The following is an 18,764-nucleotide window of genomic DNA, read 5'->3' as shown; positions in this document are numbered from 1 at the left end:
CTTTGAAGACACATGGAGATCATAAGAATAAAAAATCCTCAACATCAACGTTTATAAAACATATCATGACTGTTTTTAATAATTATATTTTTGTCACTTTTTCAAATGTATGTGCCGTTTATAAAGACTACAGCATTTATGTTTGGATTTTTTTTCTTTTCTGTTGTAAAGAGATGTTTTGTTCTACCTAGTCTTAATACCACTTATAATATTCAGAATTTCATAAATAAATTTTATATGGCAAGGAAAAATTTTGCTTTGTAGCTTTGTAAGATATTGTTATAATATTAAAGTTTTCCTAATGCTCTAGTTTCCTTCCTACAGATATTTAGAGGCTTTGTTGAGGGAAAAGTAGCTTTTGCTCCTACATACAAATATGATTTATTTTCGGATGACTATGATACCAGTGAAAAATGTCGTACACCAGCTTGGACAGATCGGATATTGTGGAGAAGACGAAAATGGCCTTTTGACCGATCAGGTCAGATAACGAAATTTAATATTGCCAATACAAAGTAGTCTGATAAGGATTGGTTCTGTAAATATTCTGTACAAAAAATGCGAAGCATTGGAATTATAAGAAATAATTATATCTGACTCATGGTTATTTTTGGTTTTACTTTCATGTGGGAACATACAAACATTTTAATTCCAGAAATGCATTAAATATATTCTAAAAGAGTCTTTCTAATCATAGGTTATTGTGAAAAACCTCTGAAATGAAACTCCAATTCACTGCTTCTGGTATTTTAATTTATAAGATGTGCTTGTAGATTATATTTAGAAAGTATGTTTCAGTACAAAACTGAAGGGAGAATTTCCCTTCACACTGATTTACGTTTCCCTTTATAGTCCTATAATCTGTCTGTAGAACACATCTCATTTTTTATTTTTTATTTTAGCGGAAGACATGGATCTTTTGAACTCCAATTTTGACGATGAAAATAAACTTCTTTACACATGGAATCCAGGAAGTCTTCTATATTATGGACGAGCAGAATTAAAAACATCTGACCATAGGTTTGAACTTACCCTTTCTTTTTTTTTTAATTTAAAAAGTTTTACAATACATTTTGACTTTAATCCCCCCCTCCCCCACCCCCACCCAACCCTCCCTATCCCTTCCCCCCATTCCCTCCTCCCCCCCCCACTTCCCAGAGCTAAATACAGGGTATAAAATCAAAAAACAAACATAAGCACCCCTATGTTATCAGCAATAAACTATTAGTTCTATCTCCCTCTAGCTCATGTAAAATGAATACAAACAATATTAATATTACAAATAAAGTAAAACAGAAAAACAGAAAAGAGCTTTACTCAAAATAGATTTTCTTAATCCCAGTCCTTATTCATATTAATTTCAAAGAAAAAAAAATAAACAAATTCTCAGTTACGTGCCAAAAGCGCCTATCTATTAACCTTAATAATCTCCAACCAAACTAAACCATAATCAAAAATAATTCTTGCATGTATCACACCAAATGTCTCGCAGTTCCAAGTCATCCTTGAGTTCAAATAAAAAGAGTAAAAAAAAAGGGTTAAGCAGTCTGTAAGACAACTTGTTGTTAATTAGGAGCTTGCATACCCATTCTTAGTTCAACACACACTTTTAGTCCATAACCCTAATATACTTTTCTAACAAGCAAATAACATCGATCTTAAATTGTGTTAAATATTAAAAAAAACTTTCTTTCTCCTCTATGATAAATTTACTCCATTAAGATACTAATTTAAAAATTTAATCAGCAATCTTAACGCCCCAAAACTTTTGGAGCACATCTGTCATGACCCCCAAAACTTCTTTGGACCGCGCCCCTCCCACATCTTCACTGTAAATACACTTTGGAGATTCCATAACTATCTGCTGGTCTTGCTCTTGCTCTCGTCTCGCTCTTCTTAAGGCGGCACGCGTCTTCCTCTGGCCTCCTGCAACATCCAATGAAACTGTATCTTGATCCCCTCCAACACCATTGTCCTCTATCTGTCTGTCTGCAACATCTTGAAGCTTTCCCTCGCCGTATCCCTTAACAGCTTCCAAAAATGATAGGGGGGTTGCTTTTAACACATTGCTATAAAAATCACGTGCCTGGGCCACAGTAACCAGACGATGTCTTTTACCTTCATGCGTCACCACCAGTCCAACTGGAATCTCCCATCTAAACTTAATATCACATTTCTTAAGTTCCTGTACTAAAAATGCAAAATCTTTCCTTCTCCTTAAAATCTTCGGAGGAATCTCTTTTAAAACCAAGACTTCTTGCTCAGCCACTACCAGTTTAGTATCATAGGCAGCTTGAATAACTTCATCTCTAATTACTCTCTTTGTAAAATAGACCACCACATCTCTGGGTAACTTCCTTTGTCTTGCAATCCATGAATTTACACGAAAAATTTTGTCCATATTTCCCTCAATTTCAGATGCTGGCTGGCCCAATACCCCTTCCAGAGCCTCAGAAATCAGCTGCTTTAAATCTTCTTTACAGTTCTCCTTTAAACCCCTGATTCTAATAGCATACTGCATCTGATGATACTGAGCAAGGCTCAATTCTCCGTCCATTTTATCCCTTATATTTTCATTTTCTGATACCTTTGCTTCTAATATAGAGTTCTTTTGACTGAGATCCTTCACTTTTTCATCCAGCTGTTGCACACATTCAGCTACAGATTCAATCATAGACAACATGTCCACCCTCATTGCTCTAAACTTCTCTTCCATCTTCTTCTCCAGTTTCTCCTCCAACTTTTTCAGCTTTTCATCCATCATGTCAGACATCAATTGTGAATGCTTTCCAAGAGCATCTTGTAAATCCTTAAGCGTCAATGCCGGAGGAGGTGCAGGAGGAAGCAAAGCTTGCAATGAGGTCTGTTGCACCAGGGAAGACCCCACACTCCGAAGAGCTTTAGAAGTTTTAGCCGCCATCTTCCCCCACTTTCACTTATTGCGCACTTTCACTTTAAAGCTATAAAATCCATTGAGCTAGAGAGTAAAGATAAGAGTCCACATCACCTTGACCTCCTGTACCGCTCTGCCTGCATCTTGATAATCAAAAGTATTTCCTTTTGGCAGGGGTGGTTGCTAACGCCTGGCTCTGCTCCATAAATCCCGGAGCAGGGGCGCTGCGCAGCTCGGAGCAACCCAGGCTTCGGGGGGGCTCAATCCTTCAGCCGCCCGAACTCTCAGCTCAGGCGGCCCCGGAGAGCTCAACCCCTACCTGGGGCCTCACCCCCTCCTCTTCTCCCGAGGAGGGGGCTTCAAATCCATCTAAACAGCTGATCGGTGCTGTTTACGATGGAAAAACACAGCTGCGGAGCAGACAGCCCAAAAACGGCTGTCTTCGGCGTCGTGTCGCCACCGGAAGCCCTGAACTTACCCTTTCATAATAGCTTCTCATTCTTTGAAAAACCATTCCAGTATGATCCCTAGCTTTGGATTAATTTATGACTTTTATTGATATTTTTTCAGGCCTGTTGTTGCCCTGATTGATATAGATATTTTTGAAGTTGATGCAGAAGAGCGGCACAAAGTTTACAAGGAAGTAATTGCTGTTCAGGGACCTCCTGATGGCACTATTATGATTTCCATTAAAGGATCGTCATTAGAAGATAACTATTTTGACGACAATTTGATTGATGAACTTCTTCAAAAATTTGCCACTTATGGGGAAGTTATACTTATAAGGTTAGAACAAATTCAGTTGTAAATACTGCAACTTTTCTTAAAAACGTTCAAAATCTTTTGTTTAGAGTAAAGTTAAAATGATAAATCTGGGATGTTTGCAATATTTTGTGGAGATTAGGGTAGGAGAGAAGGAAAAATCATTCCAATTTTCAGAGTAGCTTCCCAAAGTAGCCTTTTCTATAAGACTAATGATAAGACAGTTACAGGTGGTCCTTAACTTACAACAGTTTATATAGTGACCATTCAAAGTTACAACATCACTGGAAAAAGTGACTTAGGACCACTTTTCACACTTATGACCGTTGCCGCATTCCCAGGGTCATTTGGTCAGAATTCAGCTACTTGGAAAGTGGTTCATATTTATGACAGCTGCAAGGTCCTGGCGTCACACGATTTCCTTTTATGACTTCTGACAAAGTCATTGGGGAAGCCAGATTCACTGAACAGCCGTGTGACTAACGTAACAGTTGCGCTGATTCACTTTAACAACCGTGGCAAGAAAGGTCATAAAATGGGACAAAATTCACCTTGCCAAGTGTTTCACTTAGCAACATAAATTTTGGGCTCAATTATGGTTGCAAGTTGAGGACTACCTGTATATTTTCTTCAGCAGACATATAAAATACAAATGGAAGGTATGCGTTTTAGAGTTCCTTATATGTGTTCATTTGTTTCAGGCCTTTTATACTGCCCGTGCCTGCAGCAGAAAACACCTTTGTATTGCTATAAAAATGCATTGCTTTTAAATACGAGGATCCCCAGTGTACCTTGGATATTTATCAGAAGTGATGTAGTATAATATTGTATGATAAGAAGTATTGAAACAATCCCAATGGTATGGGAATAGTAGACCGAACAATGTTGGCACTTTTGCTTGGCAATGTTTTACTTTAACTCAGACATGTCAAACACAAGGCCCGGGGGCCAGAACCAGCCTGTGAAGTGGTTTCATGTGGCCCGCAAAGCCATCCTGGAAACAGTGAGGGAATGGCCCCCACTTCCTTGGCCCTGGCCCAGAGACCCTCCTTCTGCCAGAGACCCTCAGATCTGTTCCACTCTTGCCCAGGCCCCCATAGGCACCCTTGATGAGAATGATGTAGAGCTGGCCACGCTCACCCAGTGGGCCATACACACTCTAGCCACGCCCACCCAGTAGACCACGCCCACCCTGGCCATACCCACCCAGCCCCCTGAGGGCAACCGCAGTGCTGATGCAGCCCTCAATGACATTGAGTTTGACACCCCTGCTTTAACTTATCAAAATGTGTAAATAATATTTTTAACATATTTAGATACCACTTCCCCTGCCAAAACATTTTGAAGCAGTTTTATGGCTTGGTCTTGTATGTCAGCCAGGCTACCACTCTGTGTTCAATATATGTCTTAAGAACTGTCGCTATGTATTCAGTGTTCTGGTCTTAGACAAACCAAATTGGAATGCCAAAAGAGTTCTCTTTATTCTCTTTTATAAATATTTTTGTTACTTTGTAGTACGTTTTGTACATATTATTGCATCTACGTTTTGTTCCCGGTAGCCATATCATACTAGTCAGTTTGGACAATGGAAATGTTGAAAAAAAACAATGAAACTGCAGAGACAGCACATAGATGAGTAGTATTCTTCAGTATGTTTTGCCATTCAGGTTTAAAATTTGGTATACTTTACAGATTTGTAGAAGATAAAATGTGGGTGACATTTTTGGAAGGCAGCTCTGCTTTGAGTGTTCTGGATCTGAATGGTATTGAGGTAACCATCATTTCTAATCCTATTTGTACATATGTAAATAATAGTGGTGCAAGCAGAGTGTGTGATATTATATTTTGGTTAAGCATTCTCTGTTCATTAGGTATAGATGTTTGATAAACCATTCTTGCACAATTTGTGAAATTTGCAACTTAATTTTGAAATGGACTGTATTTACATTTATATATTTCTTGTTGAGTCAGTGGTAAATTAGGACACAGGGGAATGAAGAAGCATCATAAACTGGAAGGTTTGGAGTGGTTGTTTCTAGGACAGGGGTAGGCAACCTCGGCTCTTTTATGACTCATGGACTTCAACTCCCAGAATTCCTGACTCAGCTTTGCTTTGCTGACTCAGGAATTCTGGGAGTTGAAGTCCATGAGTCATAAAGGAGCCGAGGTTGCCTACCCCTGTTCTAGGATTTACCCTAATGGTTTCCACATGTGTTTGCATGTATAGCCACTTTGTTTTGCAGCTAGCCGCAATGATCTCAACCTCAGTAAAATGTGTAGCGGTAGTCCTCCACTTACAGCCTTTTGTTTAGTGACCGTTTGAAGTTACAACGGCAGTGAAAAAAGTAGCTTATGACCATTTTTCACACTTAGAACCATCTTGGCATCCCCATGGACATGTGATCAGAATTTGGACACTTGGCACCTGGCTCTTATTTATGACAGCTGCAGTGTGCCAGGGTCATGTGATCATCTTTTGTGACTGTCTGACGAGCAAAATCAATGGAGAAGCCAGATTCACTTTACAGCTGTGCTACTAACTTAATAACTGCAGTGATTCACTTAACAACTGTGGCAAGAAAGGTCGTAGAATGGGAGAAAACTCAATAATGGTCTTACTTAGCAACAGAAATTTTGAGCTCAATTTTGGGTTGTAAGTTGAGGACTACCTGTGTTATGTCATATTAAACTCCACTGCTTGCGAGGGATGTCACGATACAAATAAAAAGGGACAGAATTTGGATTACAATATCATCATTTAGCACACTTGCAAATGCTCTTATTTCTAGGTTAATTTTTCCAATGATCATGTTTATTCTTAATTACAGTATAAAGAACATTTTTTGGGGGGAGAGGTTGTTTTGATTTGATTTTTTTAAGAAATTATGTGAATTGTTCTTTCTGGTTGAAATTCAGGTACTTGGGAAAACTGCTAACATTTCTTTGAAAAGCCCTGATTGGATTAAGAGTTTAGAAGATGAAATAAGTTTGGAGAGAGTTAATATTGGGCTGCCTTCATCAACAAGTTCTACTTTGCTTTGTGAAGATGTAGAAGTTACTGCAGACTACGATATGGAAGGTTTGACAGATTCAGGATTGATTCTGTTCGGTGGATGCTGTCTTACAGCACGTATTACTAATATACAACATATCGCAGTTGAATCTATTGAATTTTAGGATAAGAATAAAACTATTTTTCACATCTGCTAATATTAAATTCCTGTGCTTAGTTCATAAATTTGTCCGTCAACAAAATCTTTTTTCTAAATTTACCTTACTGATTCTTTATGGGGCCAAGTTAGCAACAACAATTTATATGAAATTATTACCTTTTCTTTGGCATATATTTATCAGAATGAGATGCCAAAGTGTACCTAAATTTCAAATAGAATACTAAGGAGTATAAAATAATTAAGCTCCTGTTTATGGTTAAGATGCCAGGGTTCAAATAATTCAATTAGCGATTAGTTTGCTAATAGCTACAGGGTTCCCACCATGCTAGCATACCAAAAAAAACCTTAAAAGACGTGGCTATTGTCCCAGGCCTTGTATTAGGGTGGTTGGGGTCCCTGCCAAATTGTATGAGGTTTTGCTTAGCTGGATGCACCACCAGTTCTTGTTTGTTTATTTCTATTTTTGCATGACTCTTATATATTTTGTCAGTTTGGAGTTGAGAGGTGCCTAAACGAATAAATTAAAATAAATTACACTGACATTAAAATAAATGAATTCTGAATACATCCACATATTAAACTTTGCTTGAGACTGTGTAATATCAAAGTGGAATGTTTCTGCATATCAATTTTCATTAGATATTAATTGCGATACAATTGATAGGGATGTTTTTCTTCATTTCAAGGTGATGTTGATGATTATAGCACTGAAGTAGAAGAGATCCTCCCACAACATCTACAGCTCGCTTCAGGCTCTAGTTTTGGAGCCTCACCTGCCTCTTCCCCTCGTTCAAGCCCCTGCCAGTCCCCGACTCCATCGGAAGGTCCGCCTCCAACTCTTCCGTCAAGGCCAAGCAGGACACCTAATAAGACTCCCGGACCTCCTGTGTCTTCTCAAGGTAGATACTTATTTATTAATCCAACTTCTGTTCTGTCGCAGTCAAAGAAACTTTCCGTACCTACAATGGATATATAGAAAGTCGACACTCTCCTCTTAAAATGCCAGTTTTTTGAGATGTAAAAAAAAATAAATCAGACCAGATCAGACCAACTTCAAAAACTTTTCCAGCTTTAATATAATACATAGAAGCTGTACATTTCAAATGAGGAAAAAACCTGCATTTTTAGGGGGAGAAATAAAATTTAAAAAATGTATAATAATACGGTTGCGTAAGTGTGCACGCCCTCTTATGAGTAAGGATGTGGCTGTTTTCAGAATTAACAAATCACATACAAACTGGTGTTAAAATAGTCTGTATGTACATGCCCATCAATTAAAGTGACTCTGATCAAGCCCATATAAAGTTCAGCTGTTCTAGTAGATTTTTCCGACGTTTACACAAGTTGCCTCTTAGAGCATAAGCCATGGTCTTCAAACAGCTTACAAAGCATCAAAGGGATCTCATTATTGGAAGGCATCAGTCAGGAGAAGGGCGCAAAAAAATTCCCAAGGCATTGGATATAGCATGGGACACAGTGAAGACAGTTATCAACAAGTGGAGAAACTATGGCACAACAGTGACATTACCAAGAGATGAATGCTTCTTCAAAATTGATGGAGGAGGAGGAGGTGGTGGTGGTGGTGGTGGTGATTCAAGAGGCTGCAAGAGGCCTACAACAACATTAAAGGAGCTTCAGGAATTTCTGGGCAAGTACTGGTTGTGTACTACAAGTGACAACAGTCTCCCGTATTCTTCATTTGTCTGGGCTGCGGGGTAGAATGGCAAGACGGAAGCCTTTTCTTACAAAGAAAACACGTAAGCTCAGTTACATTTTGCAAAAACCTACCTCAAGTCTGACAAAAAGCACGTGGGAAAACATGTTATGGTCTGATGAGACCAAGGTTGAACTTTTTTGGCCATAATTTCAAAAAGCATCTTTGGTGTAAAAACAACACTCTGCACATACTATGTGGTGGTACACCATAACCACAGTGAAACCTAATGCTAGCAGCATTGTTCATTGGGGCTGCTTTTGTTCAGCTAAAACTGGGACTTCAGTCAAAGTGGAGGGAATTATGAACAGTTCCAAATATTAGTCAATTTTGGCCCAAAATCTTAGGTCTCCACTAAAATGCTGAAGATGAAGAGGAATTTCACCTTTCAGCACAATCCAAAGCATACTTCCAAATAAAAAAAGAATGGCTCCACCAGATCAAAGTTTTTGGAATGGCCCAGCCAGAGCCATACCTGAACCCACATGAAAATCTGTGGGGAGACCTGAAGAGGGCTGTGCACAGGAAATGCCCTCGCGATCTGACAGATTTGTAGTGCTTTTGCTAGGAACGGTGGGCAACGATCCCCAAGGCAAGATTTACCATGCTACTGGTAATAGGCTCCTACCCCAAAAGACTGAATGCTGTCATAAAGTCAAAAGGTGTTTCAATAAATATTAGTTTAAGGGTGTGCACACTTACGCCACCATGTTATTGTACTTTTTTATTGTTTTTCCCCTCTAAAAGATTTCATTCTGTTTTTCAATTGAATTGTATAACTTAAATGTTACGTTAATTGTGGGGGAAATTCTGAAGTTATCTTGGTCTAATTTTTTATTTTATTTTTTTACATCTCAGAAACCTGGTATTTTAACATGGGTATGTAGGCTTTTTATATCCAAAGCCAATGCAAAAACACAAAGAACAAAATGTGAAAGGAAAAGAAAAATACACAAAGCAACTAGGAAACAAGATGGCCTCAGGTATAAGAAAAGACGCTCCCCCCAAACGAATTCAGTTTTCCAGAAAACCAGCAAGGAAGGAGACAGCCTGATCTTTATTGAGAAACTCTTCCAAAGCACCTTAACATAGTTACCTTTATTGGTACCGGTTTAGTTCTGTGATTAGGATGATTAGAGTGTGTGTGTGTGTATGTATATTATTAGCCTCTTCTGGTTTCTGCTCTCCAAACATCTCAAAATTGTGGGATTATATTAAGATACAATCCTTGAACTGTCTTTGGTAACATACACATACTGACATCATGCTGTTTGAACTGTCCCTTGATATTATTTTCAGGTTCACCAGCAGATTTTCAACCTATAACTCAACTAAAAGAGTCTACTCAAGGCTTGGAACCAAAACGCCCACCTCCACCTCGACCAGGAGTGCCTCCTGGTCGCCCTGCTCCCCCGCAAAGGCCCCCTCCTCCATCAGGTAAGGGAATGAAACAGAAAATGGTATGGTCCTAAGATTTTTCTGTTATTTTTAGATAACATATGTTTAATAAGTTTATTATCCATCACATTTAGATAATGCTGAATCATAATTCAGCACAGAGCTTGGAAATAGGTAGTCACCCAGCTGTTGGTGTTCCATTCATGACCGATTATTGGATGTGTTGGCTTGGGGTCATGATAGTTAATGCTCAGTAACAGCTAGAAGGCTATAGTTTTTATTTTTATTTTGGTTTAACATGGGAAAAACAGCTTGGATGACTCTCGGGCTTATAAACATTTACCCTCTGCCCTTCTAATGCAGGTTCAGAAAGACTTCTGTTATTACTTAATGGTTTGCACATATCTTATCAGTTCAGATGATATAGTGGTAATCGTGCTTTGTTTGAAACAGTTACAACCATGGTTTCTATTGATTCAAACCCAATTATAATTAATATTCTCCACATTTCCCGGTGACCAACTCAGATTGGATCTCCACATTTTGCTCCATCCTAAATTCTCTTTGTAACCACATTACTGTATTATTTTAACATAATAGAAGTTTTAGCAAGACTTCTTAGCTTTCTGTGGTGCAGCTGCTTTGGATTATGTATATACAAGAGTGCTCTATTATAATTATTGTCATTACATGATATGAGCCTGAAACTCCCTTATAATGTACGATAATAAATTCATTCACTGTGATTCTTAATTTTTTTCTAATCCCTTTTTTTCCAATTGATATTTTTTTTTACTGCTGCCTTTATCTCTTACTCCTAAGGGAGTAAGAGTCCCGCACTTACTAGAAAAGAACTTGGAGGTAATGATTATTTAACTTTGGCTTAACAAATGCAGATGTTTTGTTTATTTATTTATTTATTTATTTATTTATTTATTTATTTGATTTTGGTGCTAACTGACTTCGGCTGGCTGGGTAGCTCACGAAGTAAAGAATAACATAAAAATAATTGATAAATAAGGATACAATAAAATTAATCCAAATTTTTTTTACGAAATAGTTGCAAAATTAAAAGCCAGTTTAGTATAATGATTAAGGTGGTATCCTAAAAAACAGGAGATTGTGACTCGCATGTTAAGGCATGAAAGCCGGCTGGGTACCTTGGGCCAATCACGCTCTCTCTTCCAGCCTAGCCCCCTTCACACAATTGTTACTGTGGGGAAAATAGGAGAAAGGAGTATTATGTATATTCACCACCTTGAGTTACTTGCAAAGTAATAGGATTATAAAAGAGTATTTTTAAAAAATGATAATCCAGACAACATACCAGTTTTAAACAGGACAGCCTGTCCTGCCTGTCCCAAAGCCTAAGAGAATAGTATGTTTTCAAAGCTTTCCAGAAATTGGGATGGGAACTATCCAGAACTTGGGAGGGGGGGTTTGGGGGGGGATATATGTCAACTCTTCAATGTAGTCCAGACAAGAAGCACCAACCATGAGTACTAACACTACCTTAGGGTAAAGTTACTTTAATAGAATTTTGCAAGTCTGAAAGCATTTCTCCCCTCTTTTACTATCCAGAAAACTAGGGAGAGTCCCTTCTGAGAACGTTTCCCATGTTCTTTTTGCTTCTATGGACTGCCGTCTCTTTTGCACAATGGTTGTCTAGTCTGTGGCTCTTCCTTCTGCCTCCCAAGTTCATTCACACCTGCCCTGCTCAATCTAGATCGCAGGTTCCTTTATAGTGAGGGTATGTTTTCTAGGTCCTGAAAGAACTGGATGGGGATGTCTTAACATGAGAGTCACAATCTCCTGTTTTTTAGGATACCACCTTGATCATTAATCATTACACTAAACTGGATGGGATCTGGAACGTGCCCATTCTATCAGACTGTGCTGCCCAGGAAAAACCATGAGACCTAATTGGTCTCGGTGACATGCACGGCTTTAGAGGAAATGGCCAACACCTTGAATTACTCATGAAAAACACATTGGTAACCACACTGCTCATGTATTAGAAGTGTACGGTGAGGCAAACCTCATTGCTCACATTGCTACAGTTTGGACTAGTTGAAGCTTCCAAATGACCTTCAAGGTAAGCCCCGTGTAAGTCATGTTGTAGTAGCGTAATTCCAGCCAGGAGTAAAATGGAAAATTTTTATGGAAAATCCTCAACCCTGATGGTATCAGTGACCGTGGCCCCTTTGTCTTGGTGGGATTAAGCCAGAGTTTGTTTTTCTCTAGCCAAGTTCACATAGCCTCCAGGCACTGAGACAGGGCTCATTTGGGGTTGAAAGGTATAATTGGATGTTCTGATGTAGCTTATCCTTGCCTAGTAGGCGGGCAAGTTATTCTAAAAATAGGAAGCTGTTTACAGACACAATAAGGGTGAAGAATTATTGACATCGCTCTTACCACCATGAGATAATCACTAACATAGCTTATTAATCATTTCTCCTCTGGATCTTCCTCCAGTGGCACTCCAGGCATCTCTTCTGGCATTTCATTTCCCAGAGTTCCCCAATAAATCCCACCAACATCACCACCACCCTGTTCCAGGTGATAAACAAAGCTTCAAGTTGAGCTCCCCCACCAGATCCTCAGGAGAAACTCCAAGCTCTGTCTGGAATCCCAAAGGGTCCATCAGTTGCCTGGGCCAGGTGATCGAATAGGGGCCACCTTCCTGTGGGGGGAGGGGTTGGGTAGCACCAGTAAGCCTGAAGGCAATGAGAGTGAACCGTCTATGATAAATCTTCCACCTTCACCCAACCCCAGTGTTTGGAGAATAGCCAACTTTTTAAAAGCAATTTACAGATTTCCAGAAGGTTGAAATGGTGGAGACTAAAGAGGAAGGGTGTGGCACAGGTCGGGGGCTGCCATACAAAGGGCATGCTTCCTAGGTCCCACTAGATAGCAACATTTAAGGGAAGGACCTGGAGTATACCTACTCTATCTGATCTGGCGAATTGAAATATCCAAGTACCAGCAACCTCAGAGATTCTGTAGCCAGTCAGGCAATGGAATCCAACAGCTTTGACAAGGAGAGTGCTGGGCACTAGGGAGGACAGTACCAGAAACAATCCCAACTGTTCCCTAGTGCCCAATTTCAGCCAGAGAACCTGACATCTGCAAAGCAGGGCACCAGAGGGAACAACTGCCTCTTCACCTGCCTCCACCAGAATCTCAGCTGGTGCAGAACCCTAAACCAAAATCCAGGTGGCACAATTCTGATAGAGGGTCACTCCCTTCCAGGCCCACCCAGAGTTTGGTCAGCCTTGTCAGGTTGGCGCTCTCATCTGTGAAGATCACAGATGAGGGTAGCCTTATTACAAACCAACTTGACTTTCAAAAACAACAGCAGAGCTCAGGGTTCCGATAGCCGGGGACTAAAGTTTGAGTTTGTGTGTGTGGGGGTCAAACAGCAAGACCACTTGCGAACGCTGGATCCTGTATCCCCATCACCATCCTGATGTTCCTGCCTGCCCACTCAGCTCGATCCACCTGATCTTCGCACCCTCGCACATTCATAAATCGATACTACAATCTATCCCACCTCTCAAGGGACGCAACTACTCCTCTCCACACGTGCCCAAGCACTTGGTGGCCCCAGGGAGCTGAGCCCTTTTAGGGGGAAAACACACATTTGATACCCGTAGTAGTGGGGATATGACCATTCCCTCCGAAGGGCTATGGCGGTGGTACTATGGCAGTGGTAAATTGGTGTTTGCAGCTATTTGTGTGCTATCTAAGAGTGATACGTCAGCTTTTATTTTTCTTACTGAGCATTACAGCAATATGCAATGCAACTGTCGTATTAAAAACATCTATTAATCATCTTCTTAAAAAGCCTTGCAATTCTCTTTATTTTTGCCTTTTCTGAATCTAGTATGTTGCTTACATGTTATATAGTACTTTTCTGCTTTCCTCTGATAAGGTTTTGGTGCTCCTCCCAGCCCTGTTGTAGCTAGGAGAGAAGAAGGTAACTCTTACTCTTAATGTCGCACTGAATTTTTAAACTGAATATGTAAATATTTAATCTTTAAATTTCATGTACGTAGTGAACATTTAGACTTCTCTTTGTATTTCATAAATTTAATGTTCACGCTTGAAAGACTCTTACCAAATGGAATCATGTTGAGACTTTTGAAACTGAGAAGCTTATCTGTGTCAATAATAATTCATTGTTCATATTCTTATCTGTGCCATCAGCCAGCTAGTTCAGTGAGGAAGTGGTTTGACCATAGACAAAAATTCTCCCTAGATAAATAATTCTGTAAATGTTATGAATGACAAAGGTGAGACTTAATGCTTTTTTCATAAAGTCTCCCAGATTCCTCAATTAGGACCATACATGTGTGGGTATGCTGAACCAGTTTCAAATACTAAGAATAAAGGATATGGATGTTACATCAATAACTGATTATGGGAATGATGTTATAAAGATTACAGTATACACTTGTGATTTTCGAGTACCGCATGAATCATTAGTATTCACTGTATAGTTTCAGTGACCAATATGCATGACAAAGTTGGAAGGGAGGGGCATTCTTTCATATCTGAAAGTTCAGAAAACCCTTACTCCACAAAGATAATAGATACTATATATCAATATAAATATTTACTAATTATAGATAATCTGAATTTAGAAATATATTCTAATTATACATCCAATTTCTTTAGCATATCAGTCTCTGCCTCCCACTGGACAAATAAACACAGGAGCATCCGGACCCAGTACATGTAGACCGGTAAGGATATATATCTTCTGGTAAAACTAAGAATAGAATTACATTTAGTTTTTTTGTTGTTAGTTGCGAAGTCTTGTCCGACCCATCGCGACCCCATGGACGACGTTCTTCCAGGCCTTCCTGTCCTCTACCATCTTCTGGAGTCCATTTAAGCTCACGCCTCCTACTTCAGTGACTCCATCCAGCCACCTCATTCTCTGTTGTCCCCTTCTTCTCTTGCCCTCAATCTTTCCCAGCATTAGGCTCTTCTCCAGTGAGTTCTTCCTTCTCATTAGGCGGCCAAAGTATTTGAGTTTCAACTTCAGGATTTGCCCTTCTAAAGAGCCATCAGGGTTGATCTCCTCTAGGACTGACGGGTTTGAATGCCTTATGTAACATTAAAAAAATATTTTTCTTGTGATGCTAGCCAAAAGGTCCCTTGTGTGTTAATGAAGAATTCCTGAGCAGGGCTGGCTCAGGAATTCTGGGAGTTGAAGTCCACAAGTCATAAAAGAGCCAAGGTTGCCTTCCCCTGATCTAGAGACTATCAGTCTGGAAGATGACAGGACTGAAGCCCAGTGGATCTGCAGGATATTCGAGGCTAGGAGCAACTGGCTTAAGTTGCCAGCCTACTTTGACACAAACCAATTCAAATTTTACTCACGATTAAAGGTCTATACTTCCATTTCAGATTGTTCCTCCCCGAGCTGGAGTTATTAGTGCACCACAAAGTCACATGCGTCCTTCTATAGGAAAGCATATGCCTGAACTCCACCCTAAGCCACCAGAATTAGCAACAGGTAAAAGTGGTGAGTATATTACGTATTTTTTTCTTTTTTTTAATGGAATTCTTCTACATAGGAGTGCTATAAGTGCATTCAAGGGAATCCGGGTGCTATCCCTTAGATGGAACATAATTCCTAAATAGGTAAAGGTAAAGGTTCCCCCGCACATGCGTGCTAGTCATTTCCAACTCTAGGGGCCGGTGCTCATCTCCGTTTCATGTGGCCGGCATGACTAGACACCAAAGGCGCATGGAACGCTGTTACCTGCTAGGTTGGCAGAAGCTGGGACGAGTAACAGGCGCTCACTCTGTTACACGGCACTCGGGATTCAACCCGCCAAACTGCCGACCTTCTGATCGACAAGCTCAGTGTCCTATCCCACTGAGCCACTGCGTCCCTTAATTCCTAAATACCCACTTCTTATTTTTAAAGTGAGTTAGTACTTAGCCCAAGGAGAAGGCAAGATTCACTGTGAGCAGTTTTTTGTTCTTAGGCTGATCAAGTGCATCTGTCTCCCACTAACCATTATGATCTGTTGCATAGTCAGCCAGTTTTCAGACTGGATTTGGCATTATCATCATCATCACCACCACTATTATTATTAAAAACATTTTTGGTGTTGGAAGTAAGATAATAATTGAATGTATTTATAGGGTCACCTCTACTTCCTGAACCACTTAAACCACAAGGTGCAGTTCCTATTCATCCCACCTCTGTTGTAAAGATGCAAGAGCCACTTATACCTATGACAGCAACGTCTCAAACAGCTGCTCCATCAAACCTGGAGGCACCACCACAGCCTCCCCCTCGCAGCAAATCATCCCAGAGTTTGCCTTCTGACAACATTCCATCACAGAAGCAGGTATGTACGGAATATTGTTTAAACATTTTCTTTTGGGTGTATCTACTGCGGCTTCTGTACTGCTCCAATCAAAAATACTGCTGTATTCAGTGTATAAAGCTGAACATCACATACATTGCCAATATAGACTTAAATCTATTCACATCAAAAATTAAGGCTGAGCTGTTCTATCACTTCCTAATCTCTGTCACTAGGACACATAGGCATACTTCAAGTGAGGGGATTAACAAATTAGGTTTAGAATTATGTTGGATTCAGTACATTGGACATTAGTTAGGTTTATCTTCATCATAGTCAAAAGTTTGCAGAAAAATATTGTAACTTCCAAAAGGCAGAAAAATGCAAATATTGAAATTTAATACAGAATAAAATTTGCAACAACAGAATACAAAATAAAGAGGAACATTTTTTTAATTAAAGACTTAAAAACGTGGGCAAATACATTCAATTTCAATTTATTACAATTAAAGATCAGCCAGATGGAAAAATAGTTTTTCATCTGCTATAATAAAGTAACCTCAAAGTAATCTCAAAATTGTATGTGCTCATTTGCCTTTGTTGTTTTACAAGTAAAATAACTTTCAAAAATGTAGCTTATAATTTAAAATCTATTTTTAAGAATCTCTTAATTTGACAGATTTTAAACTGTCCTAATGTTGATGTTAGCAATTGTACATGCAGTATACTATTGTGATTTATGAAGCAAATGAGCAATACCTTTATTAATTTGTCTTCAGAAAATAGAACAACAAGAGAAAAAATGTGGACCTTTAGAATGTCCATAATTTGACAATTCCATAACCTACAATATAATTGGTATTTGATCTAAGTAATTTTTGCCCTATATCCAGATATATTTCAAGAGAATGCATCCCTCACCCAAACCCTGTCCAACTTTTCATAGGAATGTAAAAAAAGTTTGAGCAAGGACAAGAATATACCCGTTTCGTTAAGGCAAAGCCATAAAAAACCCCCAATTTCCATACACACAAAAAACCCACTTCTTGCAACCTTCTTTGTAAACCAGGGCCACGGAGAAATGCTGTTTGTTCTCAGGTACTCAGGTTAGTGCAGGAAAAAGATGTCTGATGTACATTGTACCTGAATTATAGTTCCCCTTAATGTGGCCAACGTAATACTGAGTCTCTTGGAAGCATGTTACCTTGGATTTCTTCCTAATGTTTTCTTTTGATATCTGTCTCTTTTTCACAAGCAGGATCAACCTTCAGGGTAAAAGGTACCTGACTCTTTACTGGTCTTATATTTTTTTTCATCCATTCTATGTTCTCCATAAATTCTAGCATAAAAGATGTATGAACAGTTACGTTCATACATCTGTGCTTGCACTGAAATCACCTGCCAGTATGAATAGGCAGATATGCATCACGTTATTGACATAAAAGGCAACTTACATGACATGCTATGCCCTATAGGGTAAGAGTTTTCAAATTGTGTTATGTTACCTTCTATCGAAAGATGTTTCAATATATCCATTTGTACTAATTACTCTGGAAGTAGAGAGAATGGAAGTAGTATGACAGCATACTAGAGAGACTTACGAAAAATTGCCTTATTTTTGTCCCTGACACATTAATTGACAAGGGAGATGGGGATGTACAGCTTCTTGCTATTGCCATGGTAAAAGGGAGTAAAACAGTTTAGCAGCTTATTTAATAAAATGAAAAGTTGAAGTCTTATTTACAATTCTTCAACTGGACCTTACTCACATTTTGAGAACTCTTGCAGCTGAGGGTGCTTGATTCTCTCTCACTGTCTGAAACTATTTAACACTGATCAACTCAAGTAGCCTGAGACATTACAGGGAAAATATTGGTTTCATTTTTTTTCCAAATTTTCTTTTCAGTTAAGCCAACTTTGTCATATATATTTTTTAAAAGTTACTTTTAACATATAATCTAGTTTAATTTTGAAATGAAGTTAATCTTAGATATTTTTTAAAAAAAAGCTTTGCATATGAGATCAATGCAATGAACATAATTTAAAACATAATAATCAGCTATTTTCAGTTTTGGTAATAAACTAGTCCATAAACAGAATACGTTAATTGCTGCTAAACTTTTATTTCTATTTATTCTGCAGTTAAGCTTCAGTGTTATATACTGATCATTGATTTTTAAGTACAGTGAATTTTACATTTTGCTAAATGTAATCTTGGTATTAGAGCGCAATATTGCAAATCATAACCTTTGATAGTTTCACATTATGTATCCCCTTATTATATTTATTGGAATTTAATCTTATATAATAGATATATTAATATTAGAAGAAATAAATATGTAGAATATGTTTAAATGATTAAAAAAAACTTATCTTTAAGCTTAAACTCATTTCCTGTACTTGGGCAGGGCATCTTGCATTCCCTTTGGTGGGAGGGTGAACCAGGCCATTGGCTTGAGTCATCTTAGGGCAGGGACCGCGGCAGGCCAGCA

The 18,764-nt window shown here is 38.9% G+C and overlaps 1 protein-coding gene across 7 annotated transcripts in view; it reads left to right on the top strand.

Annotated features, from left to right (window-relative positions):
- Positions 1-18,764, top strand: part of SYNJ1 (synaptojanin 1) — a 56,337-nt gene that overhangs the window by 33,976 nt on the left and 3,597 nt on the right. For 4 of the 7 annotated variants that reach the window (XM_081326442.1, XM_081326439.1, XM_081326440.1 and 1 more), the window contains 11 exons: positions 325-481; positions 903-1,020; positions 3,464-3,679; positions 5,348-5,426; positions 6,572-6,734; positions 7,515-7,727; positions 9,842-9,979; positions 13,875-13,919; positions 14,621-14,688; positions 15,359-15,476; positions 16,106-16,314. In XM_081326442.1, the coding sequence (XP_081182568.1) occupies positions 325-481; positions 903-1,020; positions 3,464-3,679; positions 5,348-5,426; positions 6,572-6,734; positions 7,515-7,727; positions 9,842-9,979; positions 13,875-13,919; positions 14,621-14,688; positions 15,359-15,476; positions 16,106-16,314 (1,524 nt within the window). Of the gene's footprint in view, positions 1-324; positions 482-902; positions 1,021-3,463; positions 3,680-5,347; positions 5,427-6,571; positions 6,735-7,514; positions 7,728-9,841; positions 9,980-13,874; positions 13,920-14,620; positions 14,689-15,358; positions 15,477-16,105; positions 16,315-17,530; positions 17,552-18,764 lie in introns of all 7 variants that reach the window. The other 3 variants (XM_081326445.1, XM_081326444.1, XM_081326443.1) reach the window with 3 other exon arrangements.

This window comes from Vipera berus, assembly GCF_964194415.1.
Source record: "Vipera berus genome assembly, chromosome: 4".
In the NCBI taxonomy this organism is placed as follows: Eukaryota; Metazoa; Chordata; class Lepidosauria; order Squamata; family Viperidae; genus Vipera; species Vipera berus.
The sequence above is the reverse complement of the archived record's forward strand: the minus strand, read 5'-3'. Positions and strand labels throughout refer to the sequence as shown.